Source organism: Odocoileus virginianus, chromosome 29 (assembly GCF_023699985.2).
Source record: "Odocoileus virginianus isolate 20LAN1187 ecotype Illinois chromosome 29, Ovbor_1.2, whole genome shotgun sequence".
NCBI lineage: Eukaryota > Metazoa > Chordata > Mammalia > Artiodactyla > Cervidae > Odocoileus > Odocoileus virginianus.
Window position 1 is genome coordinate 42,610,854 of NC_069702.1, and position 20,744 is coordinate 42,631,597.

The 20,744-nt window shown below is 42.9% G+C and overlaps 1 protein-coding gene across 4 annotated transcripts in view; it reads right to left on the bottom strand.

The window, feature by feature from the left end:
* Positions 1 to 8,019: 8,019 nt before the first annotated feature.
* CRACD (capping protein inhibiting regulator of actin dynamics) overlaps positions 8,020 to 20,744 on the bottom strand; it is a 74,009-nt gene continuing 61,284 nt past the window's right edge. For all 4 annotated transcript variants that reach the window (XM_020890638.2, XM_020890639.2, XM_020890642.2 and 1 more), the window contains 3 exons: positions 13,910 to 14,100; positions 13,068 to 13,230; positions 8,020 to 10,899 (listed from right to left, as the gene is read on the bottom strand). In XM_020890638.2, coding sequence (XP_020746297.2) covers positions 10,739 to 10,899; positions 13,068 to 13,230; positions 13,910 to 14,100 — 515 coding nt within the window. In that variant the 3' untranslated portion in view covers positions 8,020 to 10,738. The remainder of the gene's footprint in view (positions 10,900 to 13,067; positions 13,231 to 13,909; positions 14,101 to 20,744) is intronic.

Consider the following 20,744-nt stretch of genomic DNA (forward strand, 5'->3'; position numbering starts at 1 on the left):
TATTTATCTTTCTCTGACTCATTTCATTCAGCATAATGACCCTCCAAGTCTATCCATGCTTTGCAAATGGCAGAATTTTGTTCTTTTTATGGCTGAGTAGTATTCCATTGTATACATACACCACATCCTCTTAATCCGTTCATCTGTTGATGGACACTTAAATTGCTTCCATATCTTGGCAATTACATGATACTGATATAAACATTGGGATGCATATATTTTTTTGAACTAGTGTTTTTGTTGTTTTTGTTTTCAGATATATATATCCAAGAGTGGTGGAATTGCTGAGTCATTATATTTTTAGCTTTTTTGAGATACTTCCATACTGTTTTCCATAGTGGCTACACCAGTTTACGTTTCCCCTCAACAGGGGATTCCCCGTTTCTCCACTTCCTCAATCTCATTTGTTGCTTGTGTTCTTTTTGATGATAACCATCCTGACCTGTGTGTCGTGGTATCTCATTGTAGTTTGTATTTGTACTTCCCTGGTGATTAGTGATGTTGAGGATCTTTTCATGAGCCTGTTGGTCATCTGCATTTTCTTTCTGGGAGAAATATCTGTTCAGGTTTTCTGCCCAGTTTTTAATCAGGTTTTTTTCTTTTGATGTTGAGTTGTATGAGTTATTTATATATGTTGGATATGACCACAAGTTGGTCATATCATTTGCAAATATTTTCTCCCATTCAGTAGGTTGTCTTTTTTTCATTTTGTTGATGGTTTCCTTTGCTATACCTAAGTTTTTAAGTTTAATTAGTTCCCATTTGTTTATTTTTGCTTTTATTTCCTTTGTTTTAGGAGAAAGATTCAAAACAACATTGCTACTATATCTGTCAGAGTGTTCTGCCTATGTTTTCCTCTAGGAGTTTTATGGTTTCCAGTCTTATATTTATGTCTTTAATCCATCTTGAATTAATTTGTGTATATAGTATTAGAAAATGTTCTAATTTCATTTTTTCACATGTAGCTGTCTGGTTTTTGCAGCACCAGTTATTGAAGAGATTTTTTTCCCCTCCATTTAATATTCTTGCCTCCTTTGTCATAGAGTAATTGACTGTAAATGTGTGGGTTTATTTCTGGGCTCTCTATTCTGTTCCATTGATGTTTTCTGCCAGTGCCATACTGTTTTGATTATTGTAGCTTTGTAGTATAGTTCCAAGTCAGGGAGCTTGATTTGTCTAGATCTGTTCTTCTTTCTCAGGATATTTTAGCTGCTTAGGGTCTTTTGTGTTCCCATATAAATTTTAAAATTATCCGTGAAAAATGCCCTTGGTATTTGATAAAGACTGCATTGAATCTGTAGGTTTCCTTGGTAGTATGATCATTTTAACAGTATTAATTCTTCTGGCCCCTGAATATAGTATATTTTCCCATCTGTTTGTGTTGTCTTCAGTTTCTTTCATCATTGCCTTATGGTTTTCCAAATACAGGTATATTACCCCTAAGGAGGTTTATACCTAGGTATTTTGATCATTTTGATGCAATGGTAAATGGAATTATATACTTAATTCCTCTTTCTGATTATTCATTTTTAGTATATAGAGATGGAACCAATTTCTGTATGTTAATTTGTATCCTACAACTTTCCTAAATTCATTGATGAGCTCTAGTAGTATTCTGATGGTGTCTGGGATATTTTGTGTTATAGTATTGTGTCATCTGCAAACAGTGACCATTTTACTTCTTCCTTTCCAGTTTGTTGCTGTTGTTCCATTGCTCAGTTGTGTCCAACTCTGTGACCTCATGGACTGCAGCAGGCCAGGCTTCCCTGTCCTTCATGCTTTCCCGGAGTTTGCTCAAATTCATGTCCATTGAATCGGTGATACTATCCAACCATCTTACTTTGCTTGTCCAATTGCTGTGACTAGGACATCCAATACTGTGTTGATTAAAAGTACCTTGAGTGGGCATCCTTATCTTGTTCTTGATCTTAGAGGAAATACTTTCACCTTTTCACCTTTGAGTATGATGTTAGCTGTGTGTTTGTCATATATGGCCTTTATTATGTTGAGGTATGTTCCCTTTATACACACCTGGGGAGTTTTTATCATAAATGGATATTGAATATTGTCAGAAGCTTTTCTGCATTTATTGAGGTGATCATACGGTTTTTATTCTTCAGTTTGTTAATGTAGTGTTATACTGATCGGTTTGCAAATATAGAAAAGTCCTTGCATCTTTGGGATAAATTCCTCTTAGTCATGTTTTATGACCCATTTAATGTATTGTTGAATTCAGTTTACTAGTATTTTGTTGAGGAATTTCTGCATCTGTCTTTATTAGTGATATTGGCCTATAATTTTCTTTTTCTTTTTTTTCTGTAGTATCTTTGGTTTTAGTATCACAGTGATGCTACCTTCCTAGAATGAGTTCAGATGCATTCCTTCTTCTGCAATTTTTTGGGAATAGTTTGAGAAAGATAGGTGTTAATTCTTCTCTAAATGTTTTGTTGAATTTACTTGTGAAGCCATCAGATCCTGGACTTCTATTGGGAGTTATTAAGTTGTTGATTAAGTTTCATTACTGGTAACTGTTCTATTCATATTTTCTATTTCTTCCTGGTTCAGTCTTGGCAGATTGTACATTTCTAGGGATTTGTCCCTTTTTTTAAAGTTTGTTTTATTTATGCTCTAGTCTTTATGATACGTTTCCTTATACTAACTTTGGGTTTTGTTTGCTCTTTTTCTAGTTTAGCTGTAGCATTAGGTGCTTTGAGATTGTCCTCATTTCCTGAGGTCTTGTATCACTGTAAACTTCCCTCTTAGAACTGCTTTTGCTGTGTCGCATAGATTTTGGGTCATTGTTTTTCATTTTCATTTGTCTCTGGGTATCCTTTTTTAATTCCTCTTTGACTTCCTCAGTAATCCATTGGCTTTTTTTCAGTAGCGCATTGTGTAGCCTCTATCATGTAGTGTCCTTTGTCTCCTCTGACAATCTCTATTTTAACATCTATTTTATCAGGTGTAAGTATTGCTACTCTGGCTTTCTTATTATCTCTATTTGCATTCAATACGTTTTGCATCCCTTCACTTTCAATATATGTATGCCTTTAAATCTGAGTCTCCTATAGGCAGGATTCTTTTTTTTTATTTTGCCTTCAGCCACTTGATGTCTTTTGGAGCATTTAATCCATTTACATGGGAAGTAATTATTGCTATGTATGTTCTTATTGCCATTTTGTTAATTGTTTTGGGGTAGTTTTTGTAGGTTTTTTTTGTTGTTCCTGTCTTCTTTTGTTATTTGATGACTGTCTTTAATGTTTGGATTCCTTTTCTTTTGTGTATCTATTATAGATGTTTGGCTTGTAATTACCATGAGGTATTTATGTAGCAGTCTGTATTTAAGATTGTTTTAAGTTCTTGACCTCTTAATTTCAAATGCATTTTAAGTATCCTGTGTCTTTACTTTCCTCCCCTCACAGTTACTGTTTTTGATAACTTCTTTTTGTTGTTCAGTTTCTTTCTAAGTTCTGTCCAACTGTCTGCAACCCCATGAACTGCAGGACACCAGGCTTCCCTGTTTACCATCTCCCAGCACTTGCTCAAACTCATGTCCATTGAGTTGGTGATGCTATCCAGCCATCTCATCCTCTTATGCCCCCTTCTCCTCTTGCCCTCAATCTGTCCCAGCATCATCCACTGGACATCTGTCCACTGTCTTTTCCAGTGAGTCAGATCTACACATGAGGTGGCCAAAGTATCGGAGCTTCAGCTTCAGCACCAGTCCTTCCAATGAATACCCAGGACTGATTTCCTTTAGGATGGACTGGTTGAATCTCATTGCTGTCCAAGGAATCTCAAGAGTCTTCTCCAGCACTACAGTATGAAAGCATCAATTCTTCAGCACTCAGCCTTCTTTATGGTCCAACTCTCACATCCATACGTCCATATTCTTGTTTTTTAACCTCCCTACTAGCTTTGTGCATGGGTGATTTCCTACCTTTACTGAATCTTTGCTTTTACCAATGAACTTTTTCATTTTGTAATTTTCATTTTTCTTGTTGTGGCCTTTTTTACTAAGAGAAATTCCTTTAATATTTCTTGTAAAACTGGTTTGGTAGTGCTAACTCTTTTAGCTCTTGCTTATCTGAAAAGATTTTGATCTTTCCATAAAATCTGAATGAGAGCCTTGCTGGGTAGGATATTCTTGGTTGTAGGCTTTCTTTTCATCACTTTAAATATGTTGCCCTTCTGGCCTACATAGTTTGTGATGAAAAGTCAACTGATAGCCCTTTATGAATTCTGTTATTTGTTGTTTTTCCTTTGCTGGTTTAATATTCTCTAATCTTTAACATCTAATTACAGTATTTTGGTGTGTTCTTCTTTGGGTTAATCCTATATGGGACTCTGTACTTCTTGGACTTGGATGTCTGTTTCCTTTCCCAGGTTAGGGAAGTTTTCAGCTATTAATGTCTCAAATGTGTTCTCAGCCCCTTTCTCTCTCTTCTCCCCTGTAATGTGAATATCAGTGCATTTGATGTTGACCAAGAGTTCTCTTACACAGTCCTCATTTCTTTTTCTTTTTTTCTCTTCAGCATCAGTGATTTCCACTGCTCTGTCTTCCAGGTCACTGATCATTTATCTGTACCATTTAGTTTACATTGATTCTTTTTAGTGTATTATTAATTTCAGTTATTCTTCATCTTTGTCTGCATATTCTTTATATTTTTAGTGAGTGTGAGTAATAGTCGCTCGGTCGTGTCTGACTACAGCCCCAGGACTGTAACCTGCCGGGCTCCTCTGTCCATGGAATTCTCCAGGCAAGAATACTGGAGTGGGCTGCCATTTCCTTCTCCATTATATTTTCCAACTCTTCGCTAAAAACCTTTAACTTTCACTCTGTGTACCCATTTCCCCCCCAGATTCTCTAATCATCTTTATGATCACTACCCTGAACTCTTTTTTTCTTAGGTATTTGCCTTTCTCCACTTCACTTAGTTCTTCTTGTGGAGTGTTATCTTGTTCGTTCGTCTAGAACATGTCCCTCTTTTGCCTCATTTTGCCTAAGTTGCTGCTGGTATTTTATGTTTCTGGTAGGTTGGTTGTGTTTTCCAGCCTTAGAGCAGTGGTCTTCTGTAGGAGACATCCTACTGTCCCAGCCGTGCGCGCCCCTCTCATTGCCCAAGCTGTATGCTCTGGTGTCTCCCGCCGTGCGGGTCCTTCTGTTGTGCTGAGCAAACTGTGGGCTGTCTGGGAGGCTTGGTTGGCTCCTGGTCAGGTTAGTTGCTAAGCCCTGCCCTGTGCAGAGGGTACTGGCCCCTGGTTGGTAGGACCAGGCCAAGGGTAGCTGACTGTAGAACCCCAGGGGGCCCAGGGCTCGTGCTGGCTCATCAGTGGGTAGGCAGGGTCTAGAGGACCCCCGGGCCGTTGCCCACTCTGTGGTGGGTGGTGAGGGTCTAGAGGACCCCCGGGCCGTTGCCCACTCTGTGGTGGGTGGTCAGGGTCTAGAGGACCCCCGGGCCGTTGCCCACTCTGTGGTGGGAGGTCAGGGTCTAGAGGACCCCCGGGCCGTTGCCCACTCTGTGGTGGGAGGTCAGGGTCTAGAGGACCCCCGGGCCGTTGCCCACTCTGTGGTGGGAGGTCAGGGTCTAGAGGACCCCCGGGCCGTTGCCCACTCTGTGGTGGGTGGTGAGGGTCTAGAGGACCGCCGGGCCGTTGCCCACTCTGTGGTGGGTGGTGAGGGTCTAGAGGACCCCCGGGCTGTTGCCCACTCTGTGGTGGGTGAGTCAAGTCCTGAGTTAGTGCTGGTCTACAGACAGGTAGAGACAGGTCCTGGAGTCCAGGTGCAGGCCGGGGGTCCCGGAACTGTTTTCAGATCACTGCTGGGAAGGAGAGGGGCTATTCCTGACACAGTTGGGTACACGGTCTCAGATATCCCAAAGCTTTTATTGGGTTGCTACTGGGCAGGGGGCAAGGACCCAGGCCCATGTCATCCAGGACATGGCCTGGGCTGTTGGTGGGACTTCAGGCTACAGGATTGTGGCTGTCTTGCATCTGATGTCTGCTCTGGGTGAGGCCGGTCCGGAGGTTGGAGCTGGCTCCCTGAACAGCAGAGCCAGGCAGGGCTACATCTTGGGGCTAAAAGCTACAGGGAAGATCCCACAATGGTCCTTGCCAACACCAGTGTGCATATGGTGGAAGGAGCTGCCCAGGACGGCTGCTGCCCGTGTCTGCGTCCCCAGGGTGGGCTGCAGCTGCCTCCTGCCTCAAAGAGACTCCAGGATCAGCTGGTAGGTCTGACCTAGGCGTCTGTCAAATTCTCTCTTATGCCCTGAGTCCCAGAGCATGTGAGATTTTATATGTACCCTTTAAGATGAATTCTCTATTTCCCCTGGCTCTCTGGGAGTCCTGAAAGTACACCTCACTGACCTTTGAAGCTAAGTATTCTGGGGGCTTATCTGCCTGGTGCAGGACCCCTGGTCTGGGGACCCCAATGTGGGGCTCAGATCTCGTAGTCCTTTGGGAGAAACTTTCCGATATAATTATCCTCCCATTTGTGGGTCTTCTTTGCAAAGATATAGGACTTGACTATATCTCGAATATTACCATTTATCCATTTTATTGTGGTTCATTGTGCTTAAGTTGTGTAAGAGCTTTTTGTAGGTTCCAGTGGTTACCATCAAATGTTACTCTGGAAATAGTTGGGATTTTGGTGTGCCTATGAAAAGAGATAAGCTCAGGGTCTTTCAAGATGCCTGACTGCCATCTTGGTCAGTCTCCTCCAGAGTGAATTTTTAAAAGAATATTAAGTCCCTTGCAGAATTATAGAGGGCTAGAGCTATACAGCCAGAAATAAGGAATGCCTAAAATCATCATTTTGGGCAGAAGACAGCTGCTGTCCTTGAAACCAAATGCTTACTTCATGGCTGACCCCACTAACACCAGACACTGGTCCCTATCACTGCCAGACTTCCTCACAGTTTCCCCGTCTTTTGGTCAGTTGCTTCCAATCCACAGTCCCTTCCAATCTGAGGTGACACATGTCACGGCCACCAGAGTAGAGGAAAGCACCTAACAGGCATTCCAACTGTAGTAGGAGGCGAGTGCTGCCCTCTGCCAAGACCCACAAGACGGAGACCTCCCCAAACACAGGAAGGGCATTGAGGCCATGGTCAGCCCAAAAGAACAACAAAACTTCTGCCGGGTTTTAGATCCACGCTGCTTCACCTTTGATGTATTCACCACCTGGGGCTGTTGCTAAAAGCCTAGTCCAATTGAGAGGGAGGGGCTTGGTTGAGCCACACTGGGACCTAAGGCAAAAGGGAAAATGAGTAATACCCCATATTTATTTAAAATTTTGACACTTGTTCATCATGGAATTTCCATTAATCTTCAAAAAAAAATATTGCATTAAAATGGCACTGCTCTTGATTACCTTTTTGGTACCCAAGGCAAGTGCCTTGCTCACGTCACCCCATTTGCCCTTGTCTGGCCCCGTAAGCCAGTAGGGCTGGTCTGAGGCCCTAAGCCGTTTCTCACATGCTCTCAGCTTGCACCCATGCTGCTGTTCCACGGCCCATACTTCAAGAGGCTGTAAGATCATTTTGTCTGAGGCCAATTCAAATTTAGGATTCAGATAAACATTTTATTTGTCCCCTACTCATTGAAGTGAAAAAGCGGAAGTGTTAGTCGCTCAATTGTGTCTGACTCTTTGCAACCCCATGGACTGCAGCCCACCAGGCTCTTCTGTCCATGGAATTCTCCAGGCAAGAATACTGGAGTGGGTAGCCATTCCCATCTCCAGGGGATCTTCCCAACTCAGGTTTCAAACCCAGGTCTCCTGCATTGCAGGCAACTTCTTTTTTTTACCATCTGAGCCACCAGGGAAGCCCATTTTATTTGTTCCCTACTCATTATTTTTCTCCAAAAATATCTAATTAAAAATTAATAAGGTACCCTATAAAATGCTTTGAAATTTATCTTTCTGTTAACAAAAGCTATGTAAATATGAGCTCTCTGTAGATGGTCACTGAAATCAGTAAAAACTTCAACTTCAAAAGGAAATTCCATCAGTTCCAAAGATCTTGTGGGTATTTTTTATTGAAAGGTCTTTTTCCTTCAATAATGGACATTTACATTAAAACTTTATACAACCAAAATCTCAAAATAATATTAAAATCACACTAAGGTATTTTCATTGTTAAGTCTACTTCATTTTATTGTTGATAAAAATATTGCAAGACACTTGTAATTCTAATGTTTCTGCTTTAAAATAAGCAATTAAAACTAAACGTCACAAGAAGAGACAATACATACTACAATTTGCTAATAACTGGCTAAAATGATAATTTAATAGTAACATGTATAAGAAACAATTGCACTTGAAAAAAAGTAAACAAAAAACCTCTAGTTTTGTATATTTAAGTCTTATGAACAGAGGTTAATCATCTATAACCTTGCCAGAAGTGTATGTTTGTTTAAATTAAAAAAGAAAAAAAAAAGCTTGTGTATTTAACCAGCAATCATTCATTTCTTCTAAAAGTCTTGAATTCTCATATGCTTTACAGAATTCCCCCCATAGTTTGTTGATCAGAAAAGACTGCAACACAACTAAAGAAAAATAACACTTCATTGGTATTTAGTGCAAATTTGGAGTAATTTTCACATGAAGTATTAAACATGTAGCCTTTAGAAGCTGTTGGAAGTTAAGTGCTATGACTGTCTTCTCAGTATGCTCTTCTTTTAAAGATTTTGATGGAAAATTTTTAACTGAGGTATTTCTCCTCCTTTGCATGGGCTCAGTGGTAAGCCAGTACAGACTTATCTACCATTCTCTGTTAATGACCTGATTTCTTCGCCTGTTCTTTGCCATTACTGTGATTATTATTCAAAGCTGACAGCATGAAAGAAAAAGTCAATGCAGAAGAATTAATGTAGCACTATAATTCTAGGGCTCTAAGTGGAAAGATTCATATTACAAAGTGTTATATTTGTGAGGAAATCATCAAAGCTAACAAATGCCTACATATTTGATTTAGAAATGAACAGTGTGGAAAACGTGCAGTGGAATATTAATTGCGTCTCATTGCCATTAAGAAAATTAACGTCCCATTGATTCTTAACAGTTTGAAGGTCCACTATATATGGTAACTCCAACTTGCAAAAGTACAACTATCCACTTCACCACACATGCCAGGTACTACCATGAGGCTGTCATTGTTTCCAGAAAGAAAATGCCTTGTATATGGTAAATATCTTTGCACTCATCCTTTCTTTAAGGTACATAATAGAATAACAGCACACTGTCATTGCATAAAGAAAATGATACTAAGACCAATAAAATGTGTTTTTGTAGGGTGTAATTCTTCCCCTGCTGCACTAAGCAAAGGATTTGTATTTAGCTTTTGAAGTCAGAATCGAAGAAAAAGGGAATATGTCAACATCATGAAATGTAATGTACTAGCAATATGTGGGTTTCATGTAAAGCAAATTTAGGGAAATAAAAGTGAATATTTGTGGCTTTTAAATTGCCAAGCTCCCCCCACACCTTTTAAAAAAATCTTGTGTATAATAACAAGGCCACTTAAAACTCTTGAGATGTTTTAATGCTATTGAACATTTGACTCTAAATATGAATTACTTGGCTATGGTAAAGAAAGAAATTCCCCACCGGAAGTCCTTAGTACAAAAGGCTTCAAATCTTGTCTTACTGTTAACTTTTCCTAGCGACTTCAAAGATTTTCAGAGACATGTAATGTCAGTAGCCTCTTGTACTCCATAATAAATGGCTGGTTTGGAGGTTGTTTTATTACCTTTCTTGTCTCGCTTTTGCTGCTTTGGGTGAAGTTAGCCTCTCCTTCAGAGTTTTAAAAAGTAGGTAGCTCTAGAAGCAGTGTATCCTACACTTCTCACCCTTTGTGATATTATCTGAAGAATTTTTACCAGAATATACACAATCTGGCCCCATCCTTACAGAATCTCTGGGTAGGTCTGGGACAGAGTCTGAACTTGTTAAGAACAACTACACTAAATGGGGATTCTCAGAGACAGAGAATTTGTAGGTTTTTTTTTTTTTTAATCATTTATTATTTAAACATTTAAATAAAAATGTTCCCTAGGAGCCAGCTGGGCCAAATGGTTAACATGTCCCTAAGGAGAGTTCTGGTATAACAGGGCCTGTAGGTCAACAACACAGTAGAAGAGTGAATGGACTCCCTATGTTACAGTTTCCGGTCGGGGCAAAACCTTGAGAAGCAGAGATGGGCACAGAGTTGGAAGCCAGACTTTTCACCTGCTGTTCCCGGTGACTGCATTCAGGAGAATGGAAATCCTTGTCCTTTCACTGTGACTTTAGAAAAGGGTAGAAATCCCCAAGCACAAGGTAAATAAATGGTTTAGAGAAAAGAAATTGGAGGGAAGAATCAAGAAAACTATTAATATTACAAAGGTTGGCCAAAGGACATGTTCTGAATGGTGTGTGGGTGTGTGTGTGGAAGGGCCATGGAATGGGTATGGCAGGCTCTTGTGAGGTCTCAGTCAAGAGATTTTACTTCATGTGGTCCCTCGGACGGAATTTTCTTCTTCAAAACTAGGAGGAGCTCAAGGCACCAGGACCTAGGGTTGTGCAAATACACTCTTTACAAGGAACACCACCAGTTCAGTTTCTAAACATTATTTTAGAGCCTATAAAACATGCTTCTTTTCCCTAGTTTGGTTTTCTTTACCTCATATAAAAAATAAATAAATAAAAAGGGCAAGAGAAGAGCCAATGACTGCAATAAGAATGGGTAAGAGTCACTCTTTACTTAATAATCTGCGGACAGTCGCTCCAGGCCTTGGCTTTCCTTTTGGCCAAAGCCAGCCAGGCTGGCTCTGTTGACACGGGGGCAGCATCTGGGTTGGAGAACCTCTTTGTGACTTCTTTCACCAGTGGCGCTGGGGGAGCTGAATCAGAGATCTCCACTATATTTTGAAGGAAAAGGAGAAAGGAATATAAGTCAGAGCCACATTTTTTTTTTGATTTATCACAAGTATGAGATTAAGAAAGCAAAAACCACTGAAGCACTGAGCATCTCTGGCAAGAAGAAATTAGGGAAAAAAAAAAACCTATGTGATCCTAACGGCTGCATACAGAATCACAGTGATCACAGTGCAGTCAATTTTAATTTCAGAGAATTTCTAGAAACCCAGTTTTCTCTGTGCACAGAAGCTATGCCTGCACAATAACAGTAATAATAGGTAAGTTCTGTGATTCTAAGTCATGCAACCAGTTAATCTGATGAAGAAAAAGATTAAACCAGTAGTCTGAAGTTTGAACTTGCTAGCTGGTAAGGCTGAAAGCTACTTCCTCAACCCAGCATGCCCTGGGTCTCTCCTCCCTCCAAGACCCGTGGATCCTGCCCTTAGGACTCAGACTTGTCTAACGAACTCCTTTGTCTCCCATCACTGTTTATCAGACCTCAGAGGCTTTGTATGGTGAAGGCTCCCATCTTATCTTTGGGTCATATGTAGTGCCTATGGCAGTGGCCTTACAGGTATGCAGAACTCTGGAAATACTGATTAAAAAGACAAAACTTCAGAAGAAGGCTTGCTTTATTAAGGTGGAGCCAACTCTGAACTACATGTACCCTTTGGTGTCTCTAAGAAATCAGGCAGACAAAGGTTGATCTCGTTGTTGACTTTGGAGCTTTCACCGTTCTGAAAGAATTCTCTCTTGAGCCTTATCAATATGATGTTTAGAATCCTTAATTCCTAGGTATAAGATCAAATGAAGTAAGCCCCTTGGAGGGTTCTTGAGAAAATGTTCCAATGTGGTTTTCAAATATAAAGTGTTTTTCCTCCACACCAAATAGTAAACACAGCTTTCCTCATGAGACCTGTCTACATTTCCAGACCTCAGCTAGCAGGTATTTCTTAAGGCATAAAAGAATCTTGGGTCTAGAGGGCGGGTGTCGTCTGAGGAATAGGGTTGCCTACTGGGGAAAACAGGGACCCTAACAGCCCCCGAGAGGAAGCTCTTTCAAACTCTCCATCCTCCAGGTGACTTGCAATAAGGAAACGGTCATAAACATTATCGGATCATTTTACCTTGTAACATGATAAAGATTTTTTTTTAACTTGCCCGTGTCTCTTACATGTCATGAATTTGTATAAACACTGCTGTTGTTCATTAACATCAGGGACTTAGAGCAGAACCGCTGTGCTCTCTTATGTCACAGCTGGGTCAGAAGTTAGCTGTCTGAAATCACATCAGTGAGGAGGGGCCAGCCCAATTTTGCCCGGAGCATCTGAGCCACTTGGATCACCCTGATTCAGAGAAGCAGTTTCCATTTCCAGCCAGGGCAGAGCTCCAGGTAGGGGATTTCGCACACAGCTTTCTCACACTGGTCTTAAGCATGTGGAATCAAACAGGCTCCTGAATCTGCTTTTCAGCGCAGGTTTGATGTCAGCTACTTGGCTTTGAGACTATCAAAAAACACTGGCTCTATTTAAATTCTACCTAAAATTCACCCTTTCCCCACATCCTAATATAATCTTGTCTCTTCTTTTGTTTAGACGGTTCTTGTGGTATGCAGTCTTCCTTGCTACAGGAAGTCAAAAAGCCTCATTTTGTTGGACCACAGGCAGTGTAGGTGGAGAAGGCTCATATCACCTTGTTAAAGGCTCAGGAACTTAACAAGCCACTTGGTATCACATTGAGCTGAGCTGAAGTCGCTCAGTCATATCCGACTCTTAGCGACCCCACGGACTGTAGCCTCCCAGGCTCCTAGGTCCATGGGATTTTCCAGGCATGAATACTGGAGTGGGTTGCCATTTCCATCACATTGGTAGTCTGTAATTAGCCATGGGTGGGAGTATTTACACCACAGAAAAGGACAAATACTACAAATCACGGGTATCTCCAATCCCTGAGGACCTGGCTATTAAATGTGTATTATCACCCCACTGATAGTAGGTATGTTTCTGGTGATATTTATCCATGTCAAAGTTTATGAATGGGGTGGTGAGACAGTTTGTGTTCTGAAATGCCTAAAATGCTGTGCTAGTTTTTACACTGGAGGAAATAAAACATGCTTGAAGGGGAAAAACCTTTAAGTACACTTAAGTAGAAATGGACCTGTTCTCTCTACCTGTCACTGATGTAGGAAGAGTGTTGGCCTTTCTGAGCTGTTCTCTGCGCTCAAGCCTGGACACTGGCGTCTCTGGCTTCTTCTCTTCTGGCTGAGCGGCGGGCTTGTGCAGGGAGCCAGGTCTGCCGACGCTGCTGCTTCCAGGCTGCGGGGTAACACTGACCTGCATGGACAGAAAGTCAGGGGAAGCACGTGTTCATCCGAAAGACAGGGAAGGACCGACCATGCAGGGCAAAGCCGCCTGGAGGTTTCCATCAGCTGGCCCCGTCTTCTGCTTCCAGGGGAGGAGCCCAACTGCAGAGGAAGCGGTGTGTGCTCAACCCTGGCCCCCAGCTCGGCGCACACGTCCCAACGAGGGGCTGCTGCATGCTCTCCCAGAAGAGTCCCATCACACAATACAGTCAGGGCCACAGAGCAAGGCTCCTCATGTCCTCTCGACCCACTGCTTAAAATAAAGTTATTTTCACATTTTTCATATAACTGTTGTGTGCGAGGATTCTACCAAATCAGGTTAACCTAAGAGCATAAGGAAACCAAATCAACTTTCTAACTGAAAATACCCCTTTGGCTTAACAGTGGTCAACTGATTTACTGCTCTACTATCTATTTTCCACCATTCCTGGCCAGCCTTTTCTCGTTACTGTTGTTTTAAATCCTGTGAACTAAAAGAAAGCCAAGCTTGGGAGTTCCCCGGCTCTCCAGGGGTTAGGACTTGGCACTTTCACTGCCAGGGCCTGGGTTCAATCCCTGGTCAGGGAACTAAGACCCTGTGAGCCTTGTGGTGCTAAAAAATAAAAGAGCAAGCCGAGCTCAGAGTTAAAGCCGAAGACCAGGCTACTTACGTGCTCTCTGGAGAGCTTCTCTGCCTGTTTGGCCTCCCTGGCTTGCTTCCTCTCTTCCCGAGTTGCCTGCTGCTCCCGAAACCCCTTCTGTTTCTGCAGCGCCAGCGTGACCCACAGTGGCTGCGCGGTCTCAGCCTTCTCCACAAGCTTGGAGCCATCTAAGGAATGTCTGCTCTGAAGCATCGGCTTTTCTATGGGAAGAAAAGACTGATTGTGATATACTGTAAGAAATACATATTTGATCTCTGTCCCTGTTTCTGGCACTGAATTCCTAAAACCCTTGCAATTTCCTAACTGATGAGAGCATAAAGGTCTCTTTTGTTTGGCTAAATGAGGTGATTCCTGGGACGCATGTAAAGATGGAGTCTGGTTGGCAGTATCCATGTGATCAGAGGGTTAGAACTTTGAGTCCTACCCTCAAGCTCTGGGGAGGGGCAAGGGGCTGGAGGCTGAGTTCAGTCATCAATGGCTGATGACTTAATTGATCACAACTATGTAATGAAGGGTCCATAAAAACCCAAAAGAACTAGTCTGGAGAGCTTCTAAGCTGAGAACACATACAGATGCTGGAGAGTGACTAGCTTGGCAATTATGGAAGCTCTATGCCCATTTCCCATACCTTGCCCTCTTCATCTCTTCCATCTGAGTTATATTCTTTATATAAACCTTTGTGTGTGTGTGTGTGTGTGTGTGTGTGTGTCTGTGTCTGTGTGTGTGTGTACACACAGGCTTCCCTGATGGCTCAGTGGGTGAAGAATCTGCCCACCAGTGCAGGAGACACGCAAGATGCAGGTTCGATCCTTGGGTCAGGAAAATCTGAAGAAGGAAATGGCAACCCACTCCAGTCTTTTTGCTTGAAAAATCCCATGGACAGCGGAGCCTGGTGGGCTACCATCCAAAGGGTGGCAGAGAATCAGAAATGACTAAGCACACATATAAACTTTAAACTGATAACCTAGTAAGTAAAATGTTTCCCTGAGTTATGTGAGATCCTCTAGCAAACTAACCGAACAGTGTGAATTTGCAGCTGGCACCTAGTGTGGGGACAGTCTGGTGGGACTGAGCCCATAACCTGTGGACTTGAATGATGTCTCCAGGAGGGAATCAGAACCGAGCTGAACTGACACCAGCTGGTGTCAGAGAATTGCTTGGCCATGTGGGACCCCACACCCCACCACCCCGCAACAGAAATCAGTCAAGACAAATGGCAGGTTTGCACCGAAACTAACCGCTCACTCGCCTCGGCCCCTCACCCCCTAAACTCGTGACACATTCATCAGCCCAAGCAGCCGTCAGCCACCCCCTTCTGGCGCACAGCGTGCGAAAGCGTGAGTGACTAGCCTGGGTGGGAAAGCAGCATCTTCAATGGAAAAAACAGGAGCATTTCTCTCCCCTCAAAATGGAACAAAAAATCGTCTCCACTGTCAAAACACACCTGGCCTACAGAGGACCCAGCTAGTCAGCTGACTGTTCTTTTTTTACTGCTTTTTAAAATTTATTTTTTCAGTGGAAACTCCTCCTCTCCCTGCCTCAACCCCGCACTGTGCCCTGACGAAACAAGCCGACCCAATGTATGAAAGAGGAAAAGGGGGCACTGCGCTGCTTAGAGGGGCTGCCAAGGGCACCAGGACTCCGAGGAAGACAGTGAGGAACGGCGGTTTGGGCCCACTGCCCTCACGTGATAGATGTGAGTACGTGGGTCCAAAGCCGTCAGGGGCAGTGACCATGGTCACTGAGCCACAGCTGAAGCCTGAGCCGAGGACTTCTGACTTCCAGTCTGCGCTCTCACCACGGTGGACCGTGCAAGCCGGGCCAACAAGCTTCCTAGGTGGAGAGCAGCGGAGGCTGAGTAACTGGGCTCTGGAATTGAGCAGACCCGAGTTTGACTTTATGTGACCCCAGAAAAGCTACTCAACCTCTCCAAGCTTTCATTTTCTGATCCATAAACTAGAGTCAAGAATGGCACCGGCTTCATCAGGCTGATGTGAAGATTAAAAGGGGTCCTGGGTGTGAAAATGTTGAGAGCAGTGTTTGGCATACAGTAACTGCTCTACCAAAGTAAGTGTTCTTGGGCACTCTCTGGGGGTCCAGGGGTTGGGGATCTGCACTTGCATTGCAGAGAGCATGGGTTTGGTCCCTGTTCGGGGACCCTCACCCTGGGGAGCTAACAGACTGAGCCACAGACTGGGCATCCCGGTCCGAATGTCTTTTGTGGAGGAGACAAGGCCCCTTGGCTGCCAGGAGGACCTCTGGGACAGAGAGAGGGCTGCAGAAGCAGAGACCTACCCATGAGAATGGTGCATGCATGGGCTTGTCAACCAGCAAAGTGGAGAGAGTGCCAGCCTGCTGCGCTCCCCAGTCTGAGCTGGGTGAGCTCCTCGGCCTCACTCCACACTGCAGTTCGGCGTGTGACCTGGGCCAACTGTCCCCTGGGAAAAAGACTTAGTCCAGCTACTCAGAGACAGACTGGGGGCCCTGGGATGTGATCTGAATGGGGTGGTGGCCACTGTCAGCATGTGCTTGGGTGGCCCCCCAGAAGCCTGCCCCAGTTTTGCCTCCCAGCCTAGCAAGAATGCTCCACCCACTCCTCACCCCAGTTCAGTGCTGGTTCTGGAGGAGACCATCCTGGGAGAAAAGTGCCACAGAGGAAGCCAGATTTCTGGTGGCAGCATGACCATCTCAATTCCTGCAGCCACAGTCTCTCCCCTCCACAGCCATACACTAGATCTAGGATGAACACAACGAGGAAGGGACAGAACCCTGGGCTGAATATGAGCAGAGCACCTACATAGGTGTGTAGGTCCTCTGTGAATGCACGGGCTTCGCGTGTTTTGGCAATCCCCCCCTTTGGAGCAGGGCATGTACTCAAGGAGAACAGAGCCTGACTCGGCCTGACCCACAAGGCTACTCTAAGACTGGGGAGCAGACCTCCCTGCTGAAAGCGTGGCAAGAGCCACAGAGCAGCGGGGAAGTCCCATCTCACATCCCGCGTGGGCTCTAGATCGCCCAGCACACACCCCTCCTCAAGGTGATGCTGGCCAGCACAACCTCAGGAAAACGTGGCTGGCATCCATATCTAGCCAGCCCGCATACCAAAGACACTGGACACACATAATCCATACAGGGATGCACCCATGTAAAAATACTCCAAGACCACAACAGATAATGTTTCTCTTAAACTCATAAAGTAAAATGAAAAGGCAGAGGAACTACTCCCAATTAAAAAAGCAAGAGAAATTCCCTGAAATAATGAAACAGAGCTCACCAGTCTACCCAACCCTGTTCAAAACAGTGGTAGTAAAAATGCTAACTGGATTAATAAAGATTACTAATAGAAATTCAGGTCACTGTAACAAGGAAATAGAAACTGTAAAGATGAACCAATCAAAAATAGATAACTCAATTGCCAAGATTAAAAAAAAGAAAGCAATCAAAGAGCAATGTGAAGTGAAGTCACTCAGTCATGTCCGACTCTTTGTGACCCCATGGACTGTAGCCCACCAGGTTCTCCATCAGCTAAAAGACAATAAGTAACCTGGAATACAGAATAATGAAAACCACCCAATCAGAACACAAGACAAAAACAAATTAAAAAGCAAATGAAAACATACAAGATATATGGTATATATAAAACTTGCAAGCCTGTGTATAATAGGGGTTCTAAGAAGGAGAAAAGAGAAAGAAGATTGAAAATGTATTTGAAAAAATGGTGGCTGAAAACTTCCCAAAGCTAAAGACGCAAACAGGAATCCAGGTACAAGAAGCTTGGAGGGTCCCAAACAAAATGAATCCAAACAGAACCACAGCAAGACATATCATAATTAAAATGGCAAAAGTTAAAGAGAATTCTAAAGGCAACAAGAGAAAAACAGTCATTTACAAGGGAATTCCAGTAAGGCCATCAGCTGATTTCTGTGCAGAAACTTTGGAGGCCAGAAGGGAGTGGAGTGATATATTTAAAGTCTTGAAAGGTAAAAACTTGGAACTGAGAATACTCTACCCAATAAAGTGATCATTTAGAATAGGAGAGAGAAAGAATTTCTCAAACAAGCAAAAACTAAAAAGAATTCGGCAATAATAAACTTACTCTAACAGAAATACTGAAGTTTCTTCTCTAAATAGAAAAGAAGAATTTCTAGGAAAGGGAAAATCATGATAGGAAAGGCAAACCTACAGTAAGAACTGCAGATCACCTAAATAATCAGTGTGTGCTCAGTCGTGTCCGACTCTTTGTGACCCCATGGAGCCCACCAGGCTCCTCTGTCCATGGGATTTCCCAGGCAAGAATACTGGAGCAGGTTGCCATTTCCTCCCCCAGCGATCTTCCGACCCAGAGATCAAACCCGAGTCTCTTGTATCTCCTTCACTGCAAGTGGATTCTTTACCACTGAGGCATCAGGGAAGCCCCCCAAATAATCCAGTACTTAGATCAAAAAACAAACAAGAGAGTGTAAAAGCAATTATAACTATAATAAATAGTAAAAGGATAAGCATGAAGATGTAAAATAGGACAGCAAAATCACAAAACATGAGGGATGAGAGTATAAAACTAGATCTTTTAAAATGTATTTGAACTTGAATGACTATCAGTTTAAAGCAAGCAGATAAAGTCATGGGTCCACATACATGAACTCCATCATAACCACAAATCAAAAACATATAATAGATTCACAGAAACCAAAAATAAAGACTGAAGCATGTTACAAAAGAAAATCATCAAACCACAAAAGGAAAAACAAAAAGAAATGAACAAAGAACTATAAAAATTACTGGAAAACAAGGATTAAAATGGTAATAAGTATATACTTATCAATAATTACTTTATGTTACATGTCAAAGGACTAATGCTTTCATTACAGGGAGCACGGGTTTGATCCCTTGTCAGGGAACTAAGACCCTGTATGACATGCAGCATGGCCAAAAAAATAGGGGAAAAAAGGACAATCCAATTAAAAAATGGACCTGAGAACTTTCTCGATGGTCCAGTAGTTGAGAATCCACCGGCTAATGCAAAGGACGTGGGTTTGATCCCCGGTCTGGGAAAATCCTCCATGCTGCTCGGCAAGTAAGTCCATGCACCACAACCACCGAGTCCGAGCTCTAGAACCCCCGAGCCCGAGCTCTAGAACCCCCGAGCCGGGACCGCTGAAGCCCACAACCCGCAGCCCAGGCTGCGCGGCAAAAGCAGCCGCAGCAGTGAGCAGCCTGCGAACAGCGACGAGAAGCAGGCCCTGCTCACCACCACTAGAGAAAGCCCACATGCAGCAACAAAGCCCCAGCGTGGCCGCAAGTAAATGTTTTCTAAAAAACCGACCTACATAGATATTTTCCCAAAGAAGATACACAAATCGCTAACAGGCACATGAAAAGATGCTCAACATTACTAATTATTAGTGAAATGCAAATCAAAACCACAAGGAGACACCACCTCACACAGGTCAGAATGGTTGTCATCAAAAAGTCTACAGATAATAAATCCCGGAGATGACACGGAAAAAGAGGAAGCCTCCTACACTGTTGGTGGAAATGTAAATTGGTGTAATCACCGTGGAGAACTTTATAAAGAACCACTATGGAGGTTCTTTAAAAAACTAAAAATAGAACTACCACACGATCCAGCAATTCTACTCCTGGGTATATATGTGGAAAAAATGAAAACTAATTTAAAAAGATACAGGCACCTCAGTGTTCATAGCAGCATTATTTATAATAGTCCAGACGTGGGAGCAACCGAAGTGTCTGTCAACAGATAACTGACTTAGGAAGATGTGGAGTGTGTATATATTGTATGTTTACATATGGGCTCACACAATACACACACACACGTATACACAGGCTTCCCAGGTGACGCTAGTGGTAAAGAACCCACCTGCCAATCAGGAGATGTGAGAGATGCTGGTTCTATCCCTGTGTCAGGAAGCTCCCCTGGAGGAGGGCATGGCAACCCACTCCAGCATCCTTGCCTGGAGAACCCCTTGGACAGAGAAGCCTGGCGGGCTATGGTCCATAGGGTTGCAAAGAGTCAGATACAACTGAAGCGACCTAGCACGCATATGTATACACACATATATATACACACACCACATCTTCTTGGTTTCCTGGACAGGCATGTTGATCAGCAGTGTAAAGACCATATCTCCCTATTGGCTTCTGTTTGTCCTATGGAAGAGGAGCCACAGTCATAAGAACAAATGAAATGTTGCCTTTTGCAGTAACATGGATGGACCTACAGAATATTATGCTTAGTGAAAAAAGTCAGAGAAAGACAAATACTATACAATATGTATAATCTAAAAAAAAATAACGCAATGACTATACAAAAAAGAGACAGATTCACAGACACAGAAAACAAATTTATGGTTCCCAAATGGGAGAGGGAGGGGGGAGGGACAAATCAGAAGTAAAGGACTAACAGATACAAACTTCTATACAGAAAATATGCAAGCGACAGGATCTACTGAACAGCACAGGGAAGTGTACCCAATATCCCGGAATAACCTATCATGGAATAGAATCTGCAAGCAAAATACACAAAAAATGAATCACTATGCTATACACCTTAAAATGGCACCATATTGTATACCAAGTACAGTTCAATTTTTTAAAAAATGGAAAATACAGACAGACTCAAGGGAAGCTGGGAGCCCTGTGATGTGATGCAGGGAGAGACCTTGCACTCGTGTCCTCACTCGCTTGGCTCATTTGTACTGAGGCTCTGCAGTTCAGTGAGCTTATGACGTATCATATCTTCTTTGAGCCAAATGATCTCTTATGAAATGGACAGGTGGTATAATGAAATTCCAGCAAACAAACACAGATTAAACATACTACTGAT